This window comes from Lepisma saccharinum, chromosome 4 (assembly GCF_977018435.1).
Source record: "Lepisma saccharinum chromosome 4, izLepSacc3.1, whole genome shotgun sequence".
NCBI lineage: Eukaryota > Metazoa > Arthropoda > Insecta > Zygentoma > Lepismatidae > Lepisma > Lepisma saccharinum.
Window position 1 is genome coordinate 58,665,126 of NC_139232.1, and position 20,904 is coordinate 58,686,029.

At 34.8% G+C, this 20,904-nt stretch overlaps 1 protein-coding gene across 3 annotated transcripts in view; it reads left to right on the forward strand.

Annotated features, from left to right (window-relative positions):
* Nucleotides 1–339: 339 nt before the first annotated feature.
* Nucleotides 340–20,904, forward strand: part of LOC145986484 (integrin beta-PS-like) — a 79,960-nt gene continuing 59,395 nt past the window's right edge. For all 3 annotated transcript variants that reach the window (XM_083120546.1, XM_083120547.1, XM_083120548.1), the window contains exons 1-2: nt 340–493; nt 16,529–16,730. In XM_083120546.1, the coding sequence (XP_082976672.1) occupies nt 341–493; nt 16,529–16,730 (355 nt within the window). In that variant the 5' untranslated portion in view covers nt 340. The remainder of the gene's footprint in view (nt 494–16,528; nt 16,731–20,904) is intronic.

Genomic DNA, 20,904 nt, shown 5'->3' on the forward strand with positions numbered 1-20,904 from the left:
CTCTGGTAATAACAACACTTTAAATCCAGGCCTATTTGCAGAATCTTGGATGCATCTTAGTGTACATGTATGTACAGTTTAATGCAGCATTCATCTATAAGCCTGCATATGTATTATATAAGACGATCAGTGGCGGCGATTAGCGGGAGCATGGGGGCGGGCATTTTCCCCCTTCCACTTTTGCCCCCGCACTATGCTAAACCTTATCTACTAAGGAAAAGTAAACTGTTTTCAGAAGTGCATTGATATGGATTCATATTGTTGTAGATATTAACTGTAATACATTTCCTTAATGTTGTAAAATTATACTATTATAATTTATCTTTTCCCTAGGATTAAGATGCAGCTTGTATGTTTTTGTGCACATTTGTGGGCACTTTTTCATATGGTAACTTCTCAGGCAGCAGAAAAGCTTAGCCAGGATCCTTGTGTCAGAAAGCAGGCATGTCATGAATGCATTCAGACACCTACATGTGCTTGGTGTCTCCAGCCAGTAAGTGTTTTCACAATGCTTATTTTCATCCTAGTTCACTTATTGAAAGTGAATCAACATTGGCTTTACCCTGAAGATGATTTACTTGTTTTGTTGTATTTGATATAATTCCTCTACCTTTGTATGCCAATTGTGACAATGATGATGAATGCTAGTGAGATAGATGAATTAGCACATAGATTTATCTATCCTAGGGTTGCTAATATTTATAAGTGAAAATTCTGGATGCGGCTGAACGGAAGCCTATTTAGGGAGAGAAGGAGGAAGGGATTTGGACCCAACAAACTAGTATGTACGTACAGTATAATTATTATGTACTATGCACTGAAACTGCACTGATTCCAAAGATGGTAAGGTATTTCAGATATGATTTTCAAGGATGCAAAGTAAAATGAACCTGGTAGGTTAATCTTGATATGCACCTTCTGCCTTTAGGGCTTTATGTTAGTCAGGTTACAACCCTTTTATCGGACTTCTCAAAGGTTTCTTAGGGTTAGTTGGACCAAGCCCTTGCGTGGTCTGTGGTGCAGGATTTATTTTGAAATTTTACCTATGTAGGTTTGAAATGAAATATCATTAAGATCTCTTACTTGGAGATTTATTTGAACTTCTGATGATATACAAACACTTTTAAACAGACAATTCACCCGAAACAACTCGTAGGCCTAAACCTATTAGTTGTACTGCAGTTTATAACCCTGGTCTTTTGATGATGCAGGAGAACACCTTATTCAGAGTTGGGTAGTGAAATATCCGCCAATGGAGTGCAAGTACTCCAGCTGAACCAAAGAACGAGGCAAGATATTTCCCCAAAGTCCCCTGAATCATCAGCCTTTCAGCAACCAGGAGAATATCCCATGGTCTTACAAAGCTATCGTCCTTATATACAGAATTTTAGTTTACATTTTACCAAGGAAACACCATAGTTGTTTATACATTCATAGTTTCAGCATCTCTGCAAGAATTAAGTTAAACAATCTTTACCTATTGAGATATTAACAATGACTTAGCTTTAAAGAAAGAAATCTAACATTTTTAAAGAAAAGATTTCAAAACTAATTCATACAACACAGATTATTACAACACAGATTGAACAGTTTGTACTTGAAAAAGCATGTGTTGACTGGGGCGACACAATCTTAAATTTTGCAACAAAAGCCACAAAGTTCAAGACTTAAAATTATTTTGTACCTTACATAATAGATTCATGCATAGGAATGTAAATAATAAATAACAAAAACTTATGTTAAGTAGCTATAGATGGACTTTTTCAGCTTTGTCATCTTGTTTTCCTGCATAGCAGTGGATTATTTCAAGAAAATTTCTGTTCTTGGAAACAAATTTATGAAACTGGACACATGATAATTTAGAAATCATCTAACTATTCCCATGGTTAGTATTATTGCTTTAATTGTTCCTGAGTCTTGAGAATCACATAAGCTAAGCTTCAACAATATCAGTTCCCAGTTTATTTCACTCATCTGTCCATAGTGAGTTTGTGAGTGAAAACATGCACTCCACTAATGCATTGGCATTGTAAAGAGTGAAAGAGTGAGATGGAATTCTATGACAGAAGAATCTGCCAAAACCACTATTTCTTCTGCACTAAATTTCCTAAATATGTGGAACCACTTCCCTTCCAATAAGGCACCCCTTTAACATTTGTAAAGAAGCTGGTAAGCTGCCTTATTTATTATTATTATTATTATTATTATTTTATCTAATACAATTTGTGACGTCAGTTCTATCACCATGACCTACTGAAAATACTGTACTTCACTACTTGGAATGCACCACGGTCTCATTGTCATTTTCTTTACACTTCTTAATAATGGAAATCACTTCAAAGGCTATCATTAAACTTACACATTCTTTTCAGTGCCATAATAAACTAACCTGCTTTCTCACAATGTTGAAACTTTATTTGAACAGCAGACTGAACAGAACGCACCTGAGTACTGATTGTACAATGGAAGAGAACGTTAACTGAAGTTCAGCACCACAAACGGAAGGAAATAAAAGTGTCATTATTACTAATTATTGCTGGCAAGTGCAACACCATCGTGGAGTCAGGGATCTCTTCAGCACATTCTTGTAACTCAATAACTCTTGATTACTGAGAAGGACTGGTTCAATGTACAGTTAGATTGTTTTGTAAAATGAGCATTTAAAATTACAACCATACATTTAAATAGAAATATTATTTATGATAGCCATAGTCTTAATCATTTCTGCTTTCCCACCTGATTCCGGAATATTAGTGCATCCAGAGGAAACTTTTTTGGACAGTGGGACAAATAACACCATTCCAGGATTGTTCCGGAAAATCTGGGATACATAGCAACCCTAATCTATCCTCAATAAGAGAGTGGGTTTTCCTTAAGAATGTTTGCATTTCCAGACTGTACTCGAATTCTACAATATAGACTCACTATGGAGTTCTCTTTTCACAAGTTAGGTAAGCCACCACATTTCAAATTTAATCCAACCAAAAAAAAATCAAGAAACAAAGTACAAGCTTGTTGAAGTCAAGCCAGGACTTTCAATTCTTCAGAATAATGGAAATCACCAAGACAACATATTTTACTTACAAGAGAAGTGTCTACTATTACCGCATCAAGTGCTGATGTCAAGGGCAAAGTGAATCAATTGTTAAACAAGATGGCAGACAAGTCTGTGAGTGCAAATGTGGAGCAGCATTTTGTGGTCAATTTTCTTGTGAAATTCACAGAAGACTTAAAGAATACTACAGTAATTGGACTTTTAGCAACAGTTAAACATTCAAATAGGGCAAACAATTTAAAGATGGCCATATACGAATATATATATATATATATATATATATATCAGTGCAAGGCCATTCCAACTGAGCTGGCTCAGAACTCATTTCAATCATTCGCATGAACATTCAGTGAGTAGAATGCCTGATTCTTGAAAATTGATGGATAAATTGTCGCCAACTTGTGGAACAGACACATCTCTCTTTGTAAACTTTGAACACAATCGTTCATTGACACCTACAGTCCTGGAAAATGAGTGCATGTTGGGTAAGAAAGACAGTTCTTTGCCTTCGATGGGCACAGAAGTGCAAATCTGCAACAATTTAATGGAACATTTTGACATTGATCAGGCCATCACCTGCAATGAAATGTGGGTGCATCATTTCACCTTGGAATTTACCTGAAACATGCATTATAACAGTGGACTCTCCACCTTCCAAAAAAGTTTTGCTCAAATGAATCAGCAGGAAAAGTCATGGTGAATATTTTTTGAGACAAAAGTGGCATCATTCATGTGGATCATCTGCCCAGTGGTGTAACCATCAACAGTGTTTACTAGTGCCAGGTTCTGAAAGATATGTATAATGCCCTCAACAAAAGAAAAAGGGAGCCTGGTTTGATCACTAAAGGCATTCTGTTTCTGCAAGACAATGCACACCCACACATTGCACACACTACAAGGTGGCCCGTAAGTCCCTGCCCATTCATATATCTTATGTATCTAGTGTATAGAGTTTTCTGTGTGCTGTTGCGCATAATATTATGCGATGCCATGTTCTGCGACACATTTTTCTCATATCTCAATATATTACAACAATGGTTTATACCGAAACTTGATGAACTTGGTATCAGAGATGAAGTTTCGTTTCAACAAGATGAGTTGAGGGAAGCTGTTACAGTGGCATTTGGAACAATAACCCCTACTATATTGCAAAAAAATGTCTCACAGAACATGTCATCGTATAATATTATGCCACGAGAATGAAGGACAGCACACAGATACACTGGACACATAAAATATGTAAATGGGTAGGGACTTACGGGCCACCCTGTACAAGAACTCAGCTGAGAGTTCCTCCCCCACCCCCCTCCTTTACAATCTGGACCTTGCTCATCTCTTTGACGCCTTAAAAAAGTTCATCGGAGGCCAACATTTCAGCAGACACGAAGAGGCAAAGCAAGCAAGTCTGATCTGAGAAATCTTTCTATTGTGCTGGTATCCAGGTAATAGTGAAACCCCAGGATAAGTGTATTAGTGTACAGGGAGATTACATCGAGAACTAAAGTATTTTCTAAATGTCCAAACATGTTCCATTATTCTGAAAAACCAAAAGTGCTTTTTGAATTGAATGCTCCTCATATCAAGAAAGGTAGGAAAATGAAAATGTTTGTTTAGTGCACAGTAGAGTACTGCAATGGTAGTTTTTCAAATAGTTTGCACGGGCAGCGCTAGATGGCATACAGAATTGATAGATCTTCTGCTTGAGCAAAAAACGCTCAAATGAGTGAAATACACATGAACTCTCGAACCCTATTAGTACGCATATTTCCGTCATTTGTCTATGGCAGTGGGTGGGCCCTCAGATATGGATACTGAAGTAAAAGACCAAGTGAAATTTAAAAATAAGTGAACATAGTCATCATCTCTATGTTAAAATGCAGTTTTGTATATCTTACAGAGTTATGTGAAAATGAAATAGATGATTATGAACTGAAACCAAGGATTATATATATGAGGATAACCCAGCCCCATAAGCCATAGTGAACACAGAAATCCCTAAGAGGATACGGAAGTTGCTATATATATATATATAAAATATTTATTAGTTGTGGACAAAATCCATGCACCAGTTAACAATTTATCAATTGGTATTATATACATGTATGCACATAATATTTAATCACAATTATTCCTTTCATAATAAATAGTTTCCAAATTTCATTACACTTTTACAGAATTATATTAGACTTATTAAGATATTTTGTAAGAATATAGATTACTGAGGATGAAGGTGAAGTCAGTAAACAAGGCAGTGTCAGTGGCACTTGATGTCCACTCCTGTACAATTCCTGTAAAAATGGTTCTCTGTAAGTTTCATAAAGTTTGCATTGAAATATAATGTGGTTCGGAGTTGCAGTATATTCATTGCACAAACAAACTGGTGAAGTCACTAAATTCTTCTTGTAAAGGTGAGCTGCGGCAATCGTGTGATTTAACCTGCAGCGCATTATAGTTGAGAGGGAACTCCGGGAGAGTTGAATCTGTTTAAACCAACATTCCTTTGGAATTCTTTCTTGTATAGCATAGTAGGCCTTACCGCACTGAGTGCCAGTATTTGTCCACAAGCTTTGCCAGTCAGTAAATAGTATTTTTCTAGTGTGTGATTCCAAAACTACGGACGGAATCTTTATTGAAAGCAGCCGTTGGATTGTTTGATTCGCTGCATATTTTGCCAAAGTATCTGCTATATTGTTCCCTTCTATTAAAGAATGTCCAGTTGTCCAAATAAAGTTGATATCATATCCCAATCTCGTTAATTTCAGTGTGAGTATTCTTATGTTAACAATGTACCATTCCGTATGACATGACCATGATGCAAATTGTAAAGAATTTAGCACAGAGGCTGAATCGGTTGCAATTAGAACTGAATTGAACTTCTTCTTTTGTACATAAAGCAATGCCTGTCGTATTGCAAAAGCTTCTGCAGTGTAAATGGATAGATACGATGGCAAAGGAAAAATTTTGAATTCTGCAGAATTATCACAGTAAAATGCTGCTCCTGTTTTTCCAGACGTTGATTTTGAAGCATCTGTATATATGTGATATTCACATTGTAATTTTGAATGTATGTAGTCTTGATATATATTATTTGAAATTGTAGGGATTGTCTTCCTGAAAACTCTACTTGGATAGGCAGGAAAATGAATCCTCATGGGAGATATCATATTAAAGTAGTCTGTCATGAAGCATGGTGCATTAGGTAAACGAATAATATTAGCTTGAAATTTATTAATGTCCTTATAAGCATAATATAGTATAGGTAATCTGGATTTATATTTTGCTGTATGTCTGTCGAGCATCAAAGAGTCTAACAATTGAAGTTTTGGTATGATCGGAGATGTCGTGTTGGCAATTTTCTTAAGTAAAAATTTGCTCGCAAGATATTTAACTCTAAGTTTGAATAGTGGATCTCCCACTTCTACGAAAGTTGCTTGTTTTGGAGTTCCTTTCCAAAGGCCATAAATCCTGGATTAAACTGCTATATTGGATAGAAGATAGCGTGTTAAAAGCCCAACTTAAATTATCATTGTACATAAAGGAACCATACTCTAGTCTTGAGTTTAGCATCTGTTTATGGATCTGATGTAATAATTTAGGATCAGCACCCCACTTTTTCTTAACTGTCAACATTTTTATTATGTTAAACACTTGAGATCCCTTACATTGTGCCAGTTCTACTTGTGACTTCCATTTAAGTTTTTCATCTAATATAAGTCCCAAAAATTTATGACTTCTTTTTTGACTAATAGTTTTTCCATTTATATTTATTGATATGCATGAATGAGATCTCTTCTTATTAAAAACTACCACCGAAGACGTATCTGGATTTACTTCAATTTTTGAATTTTTGAATTTTTTGAGCCCCTTCTTGAATATTTTTACTACTAGTGTATATAACAATATCATCTGCATATTGTAATAGACGAGTGTGTTGAAGAATTTTTGAGCCTAAATCTGCCGTGTACATATTAAATAGCATGTGACTCAGCACTGCGCCTTGTGGTAGACCTTTATGTGTATAACGTGCGGTGGATAACTGTCCTCCATATCGAATGTACAACTTACGTGCCAATAATAATCCAAGGATACTTTTTATAAAATTGCGTGGAACGTTCATTTTCTCCAATTTTTGTAACAGTATATTTGGAAGGACAGAATCATAGGCGCTACTTAGATCGAGAACAACTACGATACAAAATTCCCGCCGTATGAAAGATAGCCATATATCTAAAATTAGTGTCGCTAATACATCTACTGTTCCAGTTCCTTTCCTAAATCCCATCTGATGTTTCGGTAATTTCTGATTATATTCGACCCACCATGTGAGTCTGTTCAGTATTAAATGTTCATATAATTTAGCAAGGCATGATGACATTGCAATAGGTCTATAGTTCGTATGTATTCCTGATTGTTTACCTGGTTTTAATATGGGTATTATCACCACTTCTTTCCACTGTGATGGAATTTCTCCACTATTCCATATTGAATTGTATGTATTTAGTAAAATTTCATATCCATTCAAAGGCCAGTGTTGAATACATTCGTATGTAATACCATCTAAACCCGGAGACGTTTTCTTTCGTTTATGAACAACATATTCTAATTCATCCATAGTGAATAGCGATTCTAACATGGATGTTTCTGGATATTTCATAGAGTTTAACAATTGACAAAGATTAGTTTCAACCGTATCTGGTGTCAACTTCCGGTGAAATTCTTTTATCCAGGCTGAATTGATATCTCCTCCAAAATAATGACAAGTATTATTATTGGACATACTTCTTATTATTTTCCAAGTCACTGAAATAGAAGAATCTTTAGTTAATGTAGAGCAAAATGACTTCCAAAAATATGATTTTGATTTCTTTAGGAACCTCTGAGTTTTTGCTGCAATTTCTGTATATCTAATAAAATGATTGATGGTAGGATTCTCCTTATAATTTATGTATGCTTTTTGTCGTTCGTTTACCCATTTCTGGCAATCCGTTGTCCACCACGGAGTCACTTTTCTTCTAGATCCAAAATTAGATACTGTTGCATTTATTTATTCTTGTCGAATGAGAGACACCAATGTGTCATACGATACTTCTTTTTCCAACAATTCATTCTTTATTGCATTGTTTACATTTCCGGAGAATTTCTGCCATTCAACCCTTCTTGATATATAAGGCTATTGTTTTGTTCAGAGCGCATAGTAAACCACGTTATATTTTTATTATGTTGAAAGGTTATCATAATTGGCATGTGATTACTGTTGTAACACTTCTCTAATACACTCCAATGGATTTTTGAAGCTATATCATTTGAGGTAATAGTTATGTCTGGAGCACTCGGCTGTTCATTAGGTCTTGAGATTATTGTAGGTGTTCCGTCGTTGAGTAATACAGCTGAGGAATCTTGCAAGTAATTATACAAATCTTTACCTGATCGATCAGTTAGAGAACAGCCCCACATAGGGTGGTGTGCATTAATGTCCCCTGCCAGCACAAATGAAGTGTTTGGTGGAAGCTGCCCAACGATATTCTGCCACACTGTAACAGGGAGGTGCACTGTGGGAGGGCAGTAAATTGATACATAAGATGTATCAGCAATCCGAACACCTGTAATCTGAATTTGACTGTTTATATTTTGAAACAAAATAATGTCATACTGTATATTTCTTTTAATACCTATAGCTGAACCACCGTATCCATCTAAACGATCATCTCTTATCCAATTGTAACCTTTAAACTTCAATGTTGAGTCAGTTTTCAACCACGTTTCTTGTATAAGAAGGACATCTGCAGAAAAATAAGATAAAATATGTTGTAAATTATGTCTATTAGGAATTAAACTTCGTATATTCCATTGTAATATTTTCAAGACTTTGTCTGGCATGCTGGTTGTTGAAATAAGTATTGCAAAATACTTGTAGCAATGTAAGTCCAGTCCTGGTTAACGTTCAATGTCGAAGTCCCTGCTAGGCTACATAATTGTTCTATAAATAATGAAAAATTATTTAGGAATTTTGTTCTTGTGCCCGATTTGGCTGGATAGCTTGAGCCGCCTCTGCAAGAACATATAATTTATTTTGTTGACATGTTGTCGACAAATCCGGAGCATTGTCTTTTCTAGATCCTGACAAAGAATAATCAGGGTTTGTCATTCTCTTTTTATATTCATTTTGTCCAAATGGTTTCAATGTTTGAGAAGATTTCTGGCGTTTTCCTTGAGAAGACTCAGTCTCTTCCAAATATTTTCCAGCTTTCTTTGAACTGTACAATGGCCTTTTATTAGATACACTGTATTGATCTTGTATTATATTATTATGATATGAGGTGCTACTCGAATTGTTAGATATTGAAGCATATGTAAATGGCATTAGTGTCTTTTCTATTTCCTGAACATGGCCAGTAGATATCTGTTCATATCCATACATATAGTTAATTTTGGGGACTTTCTTCATAGCTTCGTTAAACGTAACATTCTGAACTGTCATAATTTTGATTATTTCCTTTTGGCGTTGTTTTTCAGGACAGTTTTTGTCAATTGCAGTGTGCTCCTGATTACAATGGAAACACTTGATCTTATTTGTGCAAGAGGACGATTCGTGATTCTCACCACAGCGTTTGCATTTTAATTTGCTTTTGCAATTAGCCCTGAAGTGCCCATAATAAAAACAATTAGTGCACTGTTTAATCAAGGGAATGTACCTATCAATATCAAACTTTTTGTAAAACAGTGTGACATATTGTGGTAAGGATTGCGAGTCGAATGTTACAATTACCGTTCTAGTTGGAACAGCAACGCGAGTACCCTCCTCGTACTTATACTTCACAATGCGTTTTACCTTTATTACTTTGGCTGTTGATGAATTTATATTTTGCAAAATTTCATTTTCACTTATTGACTGATGTACATCTTTCATAATTCCCATTCTTCGTACTCGGTGTGATGGAACAAAACCTTCCCAATTATTCTGTAACAGTAATGGATTCGAAAGGAAATCATTTGCATAATTAGATGTCGTAAATGTAAGTCTAGCTAGATTTTTCCCAAGGCTATCTATCTCTTTCAAACCTCTAATATTTTCTTTGCTGACTATTTGGCATAATTTTAAAATGTGAAGTTGACCAATGTTTCCTTTGCCATTTCCACCTGAGGCATCCTGATGTTTAGATTTCACAAATATTTCATACGGACCTAAATGATTACTTCTGTACTTCAATACCTGTTGCTCATAAACTTTTTTGGAACTTGATTTACTAATTTGTTGGGTGTAATCTATATTATAACACTGAGAATTCAACTTACTAACTTCTTCTACAGAAGTTATGATTTCCACGTTGCTGGAAAGTTCCATGGCACTAATGTCCGTGTCCATGTTGGATTCAGCTGGTTTTGTACCAGCAAATTTGGCTTTACGGCCTTTAGATTTTTTCATGAATTAATGTTCACATTGTCACACATATATTTAGAACGACACTTATATTCAAATAGTAAACTATAAAGTCTCAAATTCTAACTTAGAACACAAAATTATCTTTGCAACAAATCACTTACACAATCACATCTGTAACCACAGACTCAATCATCCTAGTAGACAAGGTTATTAGAAGTAGATACGTATCAAGTTGCTATATGACATTTCCCTTGAAGACGGAAGTTGCTAGCGCCATCTAACAGCTTGAACAAAAACTAACAGCCCTAAACTGATGGACAATTAATGGGATCTGGCCTGACAAGATTTGCTGTACGTTCATGACCAGAGGCTAACTCATAAAACGATTGTATAAATTCAAAAGATTTACACTATAAAGTATACATTCTTATTTCATTTTGTGTAGTGCTGCATTACATCATGTATATTCAAGCACTTGGAACTTTTTAATAAAGCTCTTGAAAAGATTTTAGACTTTCATGGAAGATTGTGAAGCATTTCCTACTCTCAAAGTTGGTTATTGACTAACCTGTGGTAATGCACCGGAGAGCAAGGACAGATTTTTTGTTACAAGTACAGTGGGATCCATGAGTATTACCGTGCAAATTGTCCATGGCTATTTTCATTTATTTTTCTCTTTCATCCTTTGTGTTTTTAAGCGATGGATTTTTATGTATGCTGGTGCAGAAGTTGTCAACAGCTTGTTTTGAGTTTTCTTTTAATTCTTGAAGCTCTTATTGGGTCAAATAAAGTGCACGAACATGGTGATGGACAATTTGCACGGTAATACTCATGGATCCCACTGTACATTTCGATTTAGTGTGGCTGTACTTTACTTTCTGAACCAAAATTTGGGTTCATTGTGGAGAATTTTAAAGCATCTGCAATTCCCCTTATGCTATTCTTGGTATGTTTAGGAAATCAGTGGTTATTGGTTTCGTGATTAAGCCCTGTGCTGTGAAAGATATGTTATGTCTTATGTCAAGCATAGTATAGAAGAGACTAGGAATTGGGTATTCGTGTTTAACGTAGACATCCATGGTGGACTAAAAATCATGTAAGATTACGCTACCTTATCTTTCTACCTTTTATATTGATTAAATATCATCCTCTAAGAAGTCTCAAAGCAGACAGGTCGAGTTTGAACACTCTAAGCAAAGGTAGAAACCTCTACATTTGTGTGTGTGTGTAATTTAAATTAATGTAGAATGAAATTTAAGTTTAGTTGAAGAATAAATCTCCCTCATATCCTACAAATTAGTTTTGCCTGCATTTGTGAATAGTTATTATTTTTTAAGGGAAACCTACACATATTTATGACATTTTGGAATAGTAAATGCTTTTTAATTAATGTCAGATGGGCAGAAGACAAATGTGCAAGGTAAACTTCGATGAATCAAATTAAAATAAAAAGAAACATGTGTGTTACAAATTCTTACAGTTTAATATTATGTAGCTACGTTCTTGCTCTGTATTTGCATATGATGAATTTTCATTGTAACTCCACAGTACAATATTTCTTCTGTGGTAAATGTGCTGCATTATGGGTAATTTGTTATTTTAGTGCAAGGGGGAGATATTTCTGTTCTATTATTGTTCATTTCATTACATATCACGTGGATTGCAATCATGAAACTCCAACGTAAATAATAGAAAAATCCTGAAATCAATTACAATAATGAACCATCAAGTAAGATTTTTAGTGTAAGAATTAAAATGTTGTTTCTTGTCTTGAATTTTACAAAAACTAGAAAATAATCCAATATCATATATGTTTAGTAAATGTATAAGAAATTAGAATATTTTCTAGATATTTCCTTTGGACAATCCAAGACGAGAATCCACAATTTTAATTATTCCTTTCTAAAATTTATTACATTCCAATGAAAAAAGTCGATTTGCTTTCCAAGTATCAAGCTCAAACATCGATATGCATATTATTCATTCATTCATTCCTTTATTTGGAACCTAACAGCTTTTATGCCGCTTTTTGTCCATAACAATACACACACAATTGTTTTACAATAAAATTATCAGTCCATCCCCAATATTTTACAGATATTAGATTATTATTTTCTTAAGAACATTTTGCCTTTTATAATTGTATGTTACACTTCCTTAAAAATGATAACAAACTATAACCAATTCTCACATCTGGATTAACAACTAAACTTAACAAATTTGTTGGAAACTGAACCTTTAGATTATTTAAAGTTTTATACAAGATATTCCTCTCTCTATTATATTTTGAGCATTCCAGTATTATATGTTGTGCATCTGCACTTTCCCAGCCACATTCACATTTCTTATTGTTCGTTATTCCAATTTTGAATAAATGTTGCCTAGTACACAAATGGCCCGTTCTCAGTCTATTAATTAATACAATTACATTTCTTGTAGCACTTACATGATGAAACCATGGTTTTTGTGTTTTGAATTCAGCAAATGGTCTGTATGATTCTCCAACTGTTGTAAGTTCATTTCGACACCAATCAAACCATTCATTCAGAATTTTCTTCTTTACTCTAGGGAGAAGATCCGTATAGTATAATGATAAGTTCGTAATATTTGGAAGGCGCACTGCTTTCTTTGCACATTCATCTACATGAGAATTACCTGTAATATTGCTATGAGCTTTAACCCAAGAAAACTCAATGGTTTTTCCAGATTTTTGTATTGTTTGAACTAATTGTATGCAATTTATAATATAAGGGGATAATTTGTAAAGACTCTTGCAAGACGATTTAAGAGCCTGTAATACACTTTGCGAGTCAGTAAGTATTAAGAACTTTCGTAAATTTAATTTTTGGACATATATTAAAGCTTGGTAAATTTCGTAAGATTCTGCTGTAAATATTGAACAGTCTTGTGGAAGCCGAATTAATAGGTCTGTTTTATGTTGTGGGTCGTACACTGCACATCCAACTCCTGACTCACTTTTAGATCCATCTGTGTATATGAAATAAAAACTTGGCCATTGAGTAAAATATTCCGATAGGTGTGAATAACGAGGGAAATGAATATTATCCAGAGACTGTTGAGGATAATCTAATGAAAAAACAGGCCGTGAACGCATCTGTAGAACATCCTGATATTCTTGACAAAACGAATTATACAATTCTATCCACATAGCAGATTTTCTGTTTGTTATTTTCCTGTTTCATGTAAGTGTATCATATTTGTTAGTACATTGTTGAAAGGATGCTCACGATATGATTTCACTTTAAAGAGCATATTTGCTGTTAACATCTTCTGTCTACATGAAATGGAACATTCACCGGCTTCCATGTATACTACTACGTTTGGAGTGCTGTTCATTATGCCTAAACATCATCTCAAGAATTTCCTCTGTATGACATCAATGGAATTCAATTTTCCTTCTGTCAAGTTACACATTGCCAATAGAGAATAATCTATCATAGGCCGAAAATAATTCTTGTAAAATGAAAGCGTAACTCGAGGATGACATCCCCACTGAGTATTTGCTATTGCTTTGAACAAATTAAACACTTTTTCTGATTTGACTTGTATTGCTTTAATTTGGTCCTTCCAAGTTAGTTTTTCATCCAAGATGACACCTATATATTTTACTCTGGATGTAATGGGAATTCTTGTTTTTCGGGACATTGAGTGAACTATTGGAGGTGTTCCCTTTTTACTAAAAATTGTAATATTAGATTTTTCCATTGAAATGGAGAGTTTTTTACTTTCGAACCACTTTTCCACTTCCAATATTTGTTCCTCTAAAACAGGGAAATCAGTATGAATTTGTGTCGTGGACATATAGATACAGATATCATCTGCATATTGAAGATAATTGACTGTTGGAATTAATTTCCTTTTCATCCCGATCATATATATGTTGAATAACAAAGGACTTAAAGGACTTCCTTGAGGTAACCCTTTGCAGGCTGAATACGGTCCTCTACTTTCACTGAAAAAGTGGAAATATACAGATCTTTTGCTGAGTAACTTCCATAATATCAAAACATAGTTGTGAGGTATTTTTAGCTGTTGTATTGTTTGGATTAGGATATTAATATCTACATTATCATAAGCTGCGCTTACATCTAAGAATGCAGCTAATACAATTCTGTTTCTTTTCAGTGAGTCGAAAATATACGAGGAAAGAGTGATTAATCCGTCTTGGCATCCTAATCCCTTTCGAAATCCTATTTGTTCGAACTGAAATATATTTTGGCTTTCTAAAAACCATTCTATTCTTTTTTGTATCAGTTTCTCAAATATCTTTCCTATAACTGACGTCAAAGCTATAGGTCTATATGATTTACCTACTTGAGGGTCCTTGCCTGTTTTTAAAATTGGAATAATCAACTGTTTGGACCAATCTTCTGGTACTTTTCCATTATTTAAGAATTTATTAAAAATTGTGCACATCACCGTTAACGCTACATCTGGAAGGTGATTAATCATAGAATAAGTAATTCCATTCATCCCTGGAGCAGATTCTTTACTGTTGCCGATGATTTCATAGATTTCCTCTTTTGAAATTGGAGTTGCAAAACCTTTCGCCGAACGTAGTTTTGATGTGTAACTACATAATTCATTTGGTGTTTCAATTACTCCGTCTGACACTGTAGGTATGAGTTTCTGAATAAATTCAGTCTTCCAATTTGATTTCAAAGGGACCACATTTGCTGTACGAGGATTTTTGAGCGACCTAAACTTATTCCACACATATCCTAATTTCATGCTTGGGTGTAAAATTTCACAAAATAATTTCCATGATTTTCTTTTTGCTTTTATGCATAATCTCTTTGATTTGGCCACAGAGCGTCTGAATGCTATCCAGTTCTCCGGATTTGGTTGACGTGAGTATATTCTTGCTAATTCGTCTTACATAATAATATATGGAATTATGATTTAGAATAGTAATTGCATAGAGTAGTTTCCTTCCATGTATGGGTTTTAGGTTGACAGTGCTGCTTATTAGGATTTGAAATACGACGTTGTCAATCATTCCACTACAAGTGTGGGAGATTCGAAGGAGTTTGAGTGAGTGAAAGTGTTCACACATAGTACTATACTGCACAGTTATTTCGGTTGTTATGCTCCAACAATGTGATATTATTGACAATATTCTGTCAATCAAAATTGTTTCTTTTTCTGTTTTTGTTAAATTTTGCATATTGTTATAATAATTAAAATATTGATCAAACTACAAATAAATGTCTGCTGAAGAAAGCATGTGTTGAAGGAAAAATGTAGTAACTGTAAATAAGAAGACAGATATCATTAGATTGTGATAGGTGCTTTTATTTCAAATAAGATATGAAATATGATTTGATTTAATTCTATGGTTTGGCTCTAAAAGGATCAATATCACATTTTAGTGAAAATGAAATTTCAGTGGAATTCAACTCCCACAACAAATTAATTGAGAGGTTTACATTGGAACGATATAGTGTGATTCAATTTTTTCTTTTGGTTTGATTGATTTAATGTTTTAAGTCCACTTTATGCACAGTAAGGCTAATCGGGACTGGACCTACAGTTTAAAGTGGGATTCAAACCACTATGTGCCTCCACCGGGTATCGATGCCTTGGATGCCTTGATTAGAAGGCAACTCTCTCTTTTTTTCATCTTTTTTTTTTTTTTTTTTTAAGAAAACAAGAAAATTGATTTCATGTCATGATGCTCAAATCATGTCAAATGAACATGCACATTTTAATTATCATACTGTATACATCTTTATTGGATTTGCTTGTGATTTCTGATAAAATGTATGTCAGAATGGGTTTGAAATTATATTTATTTCATTAAATGATGGTTCTAGTAAGTACGTGGTGATTCATTCATAAAGAACTGGTGAAGAACAACAATTTACAATATAACAATGTCAGGCAGTCTTGGAGTTTGGCAGAGTTAATTTCAATCATGTTTTGAAGATCACATCATGCAGGTGGAAATGTTCTGCTATTGAAATCCAGGCAGTCTTTATGAATCACCCAGTATTTGTAGTACTTCATTCTTGAAATAATCACAATATTATCATAACATGCACTTCTTAATTGTAAATTATATTTTTCAGGATTTTGGTGATGGCTCCAACATAAACAGGTGCATTCAACAAACCTTTGCAGTTGGTGAAGCCTACCAGTGTAGTCCAGATTTTGTCTTCAATCCAGATAATGTATTAGAAATAATAGAAGGACAGAAGCTAAATAAAGCTGAAGGTGGAAAAGAAGCTGTGCAAATTTGGCCACAGAGAGTCCATTTGGCATTGAGAATGAGTGAGTATGATGTGTGACATGAAGTGAGTATATGTAGTAAATCATAATACATGAACCAAGTAAAAGAGGAGGGAATTGTCTTTAAGATTCAGATTGACTGTGAGACCTGCCTGAAGAGTGCAGTAAACTTAGTATGTCTTTGAAATGTACAAAATATAAAATGCATTTTCTTTATCATGTTTTCTATGCCTGGATACAATAGCGGTGATTGGGTGCCAAAACTAGGGAGCAAGGACAGTTCACTGTCTTGGTAGACAAGTTTTGTATTAAGAGGCTATGGTGCGAGGGCAGGCAAAAAGTGAGGGGGTAACTACTCCCACCACGTCCCCCTCCTAATCACCTCGGCTGCATGGAAAATTAATAATATATGATAGAAATATGTCTAGCGAACAATTCAGTTGTTGTGAGAATATTGCACTTTAGGGATAACAGTAAGAATGAATAATTGCTACTGAAGCAGTTATTATAAGGTTTATGCAGTGGAAATACAAAAAAAAGTGTTTATGAGGTTATGAAAATGCACTTCACATATCATACTGTATTTTGTTATAAGATTTAATTCATTCTTAACTCTAGGAGGACGGTGATTTTCTAGCTACCAATTAGGACTAACCCGTCAATTTGACAGGTACAGTAACTTCTTGCAATATTTTCCTCCGCTGTTATTCTGAGTGTAAAAGAACTACCGTGTTCCTTTATTTGTTTTATTTTCACATCATTATAACAATTTCTTACAAATTCTACCTCCTACAGTGGATAACAGAGGGCTACATAAGGAACAAATATTCAGGGCAAAAGTACTGTGTTATTCATATTTAGTTATTGGTACTGTGATTGTAGAGCAATTTTGCCTAACCATTTAGTTTATATATTCATTTTTATTAGTGGGAACATTTGAAAAATGTAATTTCCTTATTCTATCAAGAAATAGACGAAACCTTGCCTGGAACGGAGGAAACCTCAATCTACCAAATTGTCATCATCTAAAGAAGAATTTGTGGTAGGGTGACCAGACGTCCTGTTTTGATCAGGATAGTCCCATTTCAGAGATGTGTCCCAGTCATGCCATTGATGTTATTTAATAAAAAAACACTGTATGCCCCGTTTTATAAAAGTCTAGGAGTTAGCTTGAAAATCAAGTCTTAATTTGAGACATTTCATTCTAAAAAAAAATGTTGATGCAATTTTTAAACTAGTGTCATGGTAAAACAGCTGAACTGCATTTCAAACACTTCATAATTATCAAAATGTTTCATTGTCGTCGAGAACATTCTAGCAGACAGTACTTTACTGTTAGCTCGCGTCAGGGGTTGACTTGTTTTGTGTGTGTTCCATAATTTTAAGAGCAGTGAAGCATGGTGAAGAAGCATACATGTAGTTTCAATACAGACATGTAAAAGGAATTCAAAGTCCTGCATCTTGACGCAAACTCTCGCATTGTATGTCAGATATGTGAGGTAAGTTTTTCGGGGAGTTTTATGAATGGTTGGTGAAGTTTGAGTTTGTTTGAGTTGGTGTTTTAAGTCTACTTTGTGCACAGTATCGGGACTGGACCTACAGTTTTAAAGTGGGATCCGAACCACTATGTGCCTCCTCCGGGTATCAAACCCGGGTCCCCTTCATTACAAGGCAACGACGCTACCAGAATGATTGGTGAAGAATAATGCTGTTCTCAAGAAGAATGGTTGTTCTGATAAATACTTGAGTGTAGGACTAACATCAAAGGTTAATCGGAAGAGAACAGAAGCACTATGTAAGCGATACTGAGATTACAATAGTTATTAATTACCTTTTTATTTCATTTATGTTTATGATGTATCATTCATATGATCCATACTTAAATGAATAGTAATACTAATAATACTAATACTAATACTGCTGCTGCTGCTACTACTACTACTACTACTACTACTACTAATAATAATAATAATAATAATAATAATAATAATGACATTAATGTTATAATTAGGCCTAACCAATTTTTAGGAAGGGGGTAAAACTGACCTACTTGGGATGTCCCATTTTCGGGCCAAAATATTATGATCACCCTAATTCGACATCTTGCAATTCAAGGAGATAATAAGCTATATTACATTCCGATAATGACATTCCTGTGGTATTTCCAACATAGAACTGAGCTAAACAGTAAACAAATAGAGGTTACCAATGTTTTACTCTAGATAACTCACTGACTGATATGAATTACATAATATTAGACTAAACTTGAAAAAACATTAGAGAAGCAACAATGAGCAATAGTGAACATAGGTCCACTTTCACTTTGAATCCACTATTGTTTACAGATGTATCTACCTAAAAAAAACTATACCCATGACATGACATGAAATGACAGGTTATTGTCCTTAGAGTAGTAATCCATTGTAGCACCCCTTTGAGGTGGGATTAAAGTTTGATTTTTTTTTGTATGGTTGTAGAGCACTAATATTTATTAAAAGTCACAGAACATGGAAGCCATGTCGAAATTATAATATAAGTCACCCGTCAAAATGACGGGTCCGTCCTCCTAGTGTTAAACCACATTTACATCTGCAATATCAGATATGTCATAATGCTGCTATAATATAAGGACACAATTATTATAATACCATGGATTTTCTAATGGGTTACATAGACTTATATTGTATCTTAGTACTTCAATGTTGGTTGGTATTTGTATAATTTGTGTGTTAATTGAGTCTCATTGTACAGTGCTTTCATTATAAAACCGGCCGAGGTACATTTTTAATTGTTTGCTTCTTTCGTTGCTGTGTCAGTCTTGTATGCATGTATACTTGTAGCGGGGAGTGAAGGAGTGAAGAAGGAAGGGGCGAGAGGGGAGGGAGGAGAGGTGAAGTGGAGGAAGGGTTGAGGGAGCTTAGCAGTGGTAGGCTGTATTGTTCAGTGTTCAGCGAGTTACCGTCAGTTTCCTCCACGCTCACCAAGTGTTGTTGTTGTCAGTTAGATATTGTGACCACCATGCAGTTTAGTGGTAAAGAACATGCTTTCATTGTGGAACATTACTTTAGAACAAATTTACATGCAGATACTTGTGGTAAATTTGCAGCGACATTTGGGAAGGATGCAACTGCGAAAAGCACAATTCAGGATATGGTACAGAAGTTCCATGAAACAGGGTCCTTGTTAAACATATAAACGGATGAGGTCTGTACCAACAGTAGAAGTGTGGAGGGTATTCGAGATGCCATAACAAGATCTCGTCACAAATCTTTGCAGCGCTTAAGCCAAGAGATGAACTTATCCATAGGGACCGCTCACACAGCTGTGAGAGGAATGTTAAAATTCTATCCGTACTGCCTACAAATTTTCCTCCTACTGAAAGAGGTAGACTACGTTAATCATGTCCGGTACTGTCACTGGTTGAAGACCTTCATTGGTAATGACATCACAGTGTTAGACAATGTGTTTTCTTCTGTTGAAGTGTGGTTCCACCTCAGCGGCTATGTCTGTGGGCAGAGTTACAGAACATGAGGCTCCGAAAATTCACATGTCTTTGTGGAGTCTCCCCTTCAACCTCAGAAAATCGGTGTTTGGTGTGCTATGTCAAGGCGACGAATAATAGGACCCATCTTATTTGAAACAACATTGGATAGTGAGATTTACCAACAAAATATCATTCAATTTGTTGCCTTGTTGGAACCTGATAACGTCGATGCTGGTTTCAACAAGACAATGCAACTTGTCATACATCAAATTCAACCATGACGATGTTGAGGGATTTCTCTGATGACAGGATTATTTCTAAAGGACTATGGCAAATTATCATATTTAAATAATAATAAATTACTGAAGAAAATTATATTTAATAATTTCACTCACCCTAAAAATGTCTTTCTTTGTTTTCCGGGAGCTGAAATATGAAGCTGTAGGAAGGAAGTAAGAACTGCTTATATTATCCATTGCCCTCTTGAGTTGCAAACAATCCAAGCATTTAAATGCCTCGCACTTGCTTCGTGGCAGTTGGAGGTGCTTTATTGTTAACATATTAAAATCGAGAGTGCAAGGTCAGGGAAAAAAAGAAAGGACAAGACAAATTGCTTTTTACTCGAGAAAAGAATAAATGGGTATAAATTCATACAAGTTATGGTGATTTTTTGCGTAATTGTTTCACATGAGAAATATGACAATAATGTTTACTTTTTCAGGGCCCCCTTAG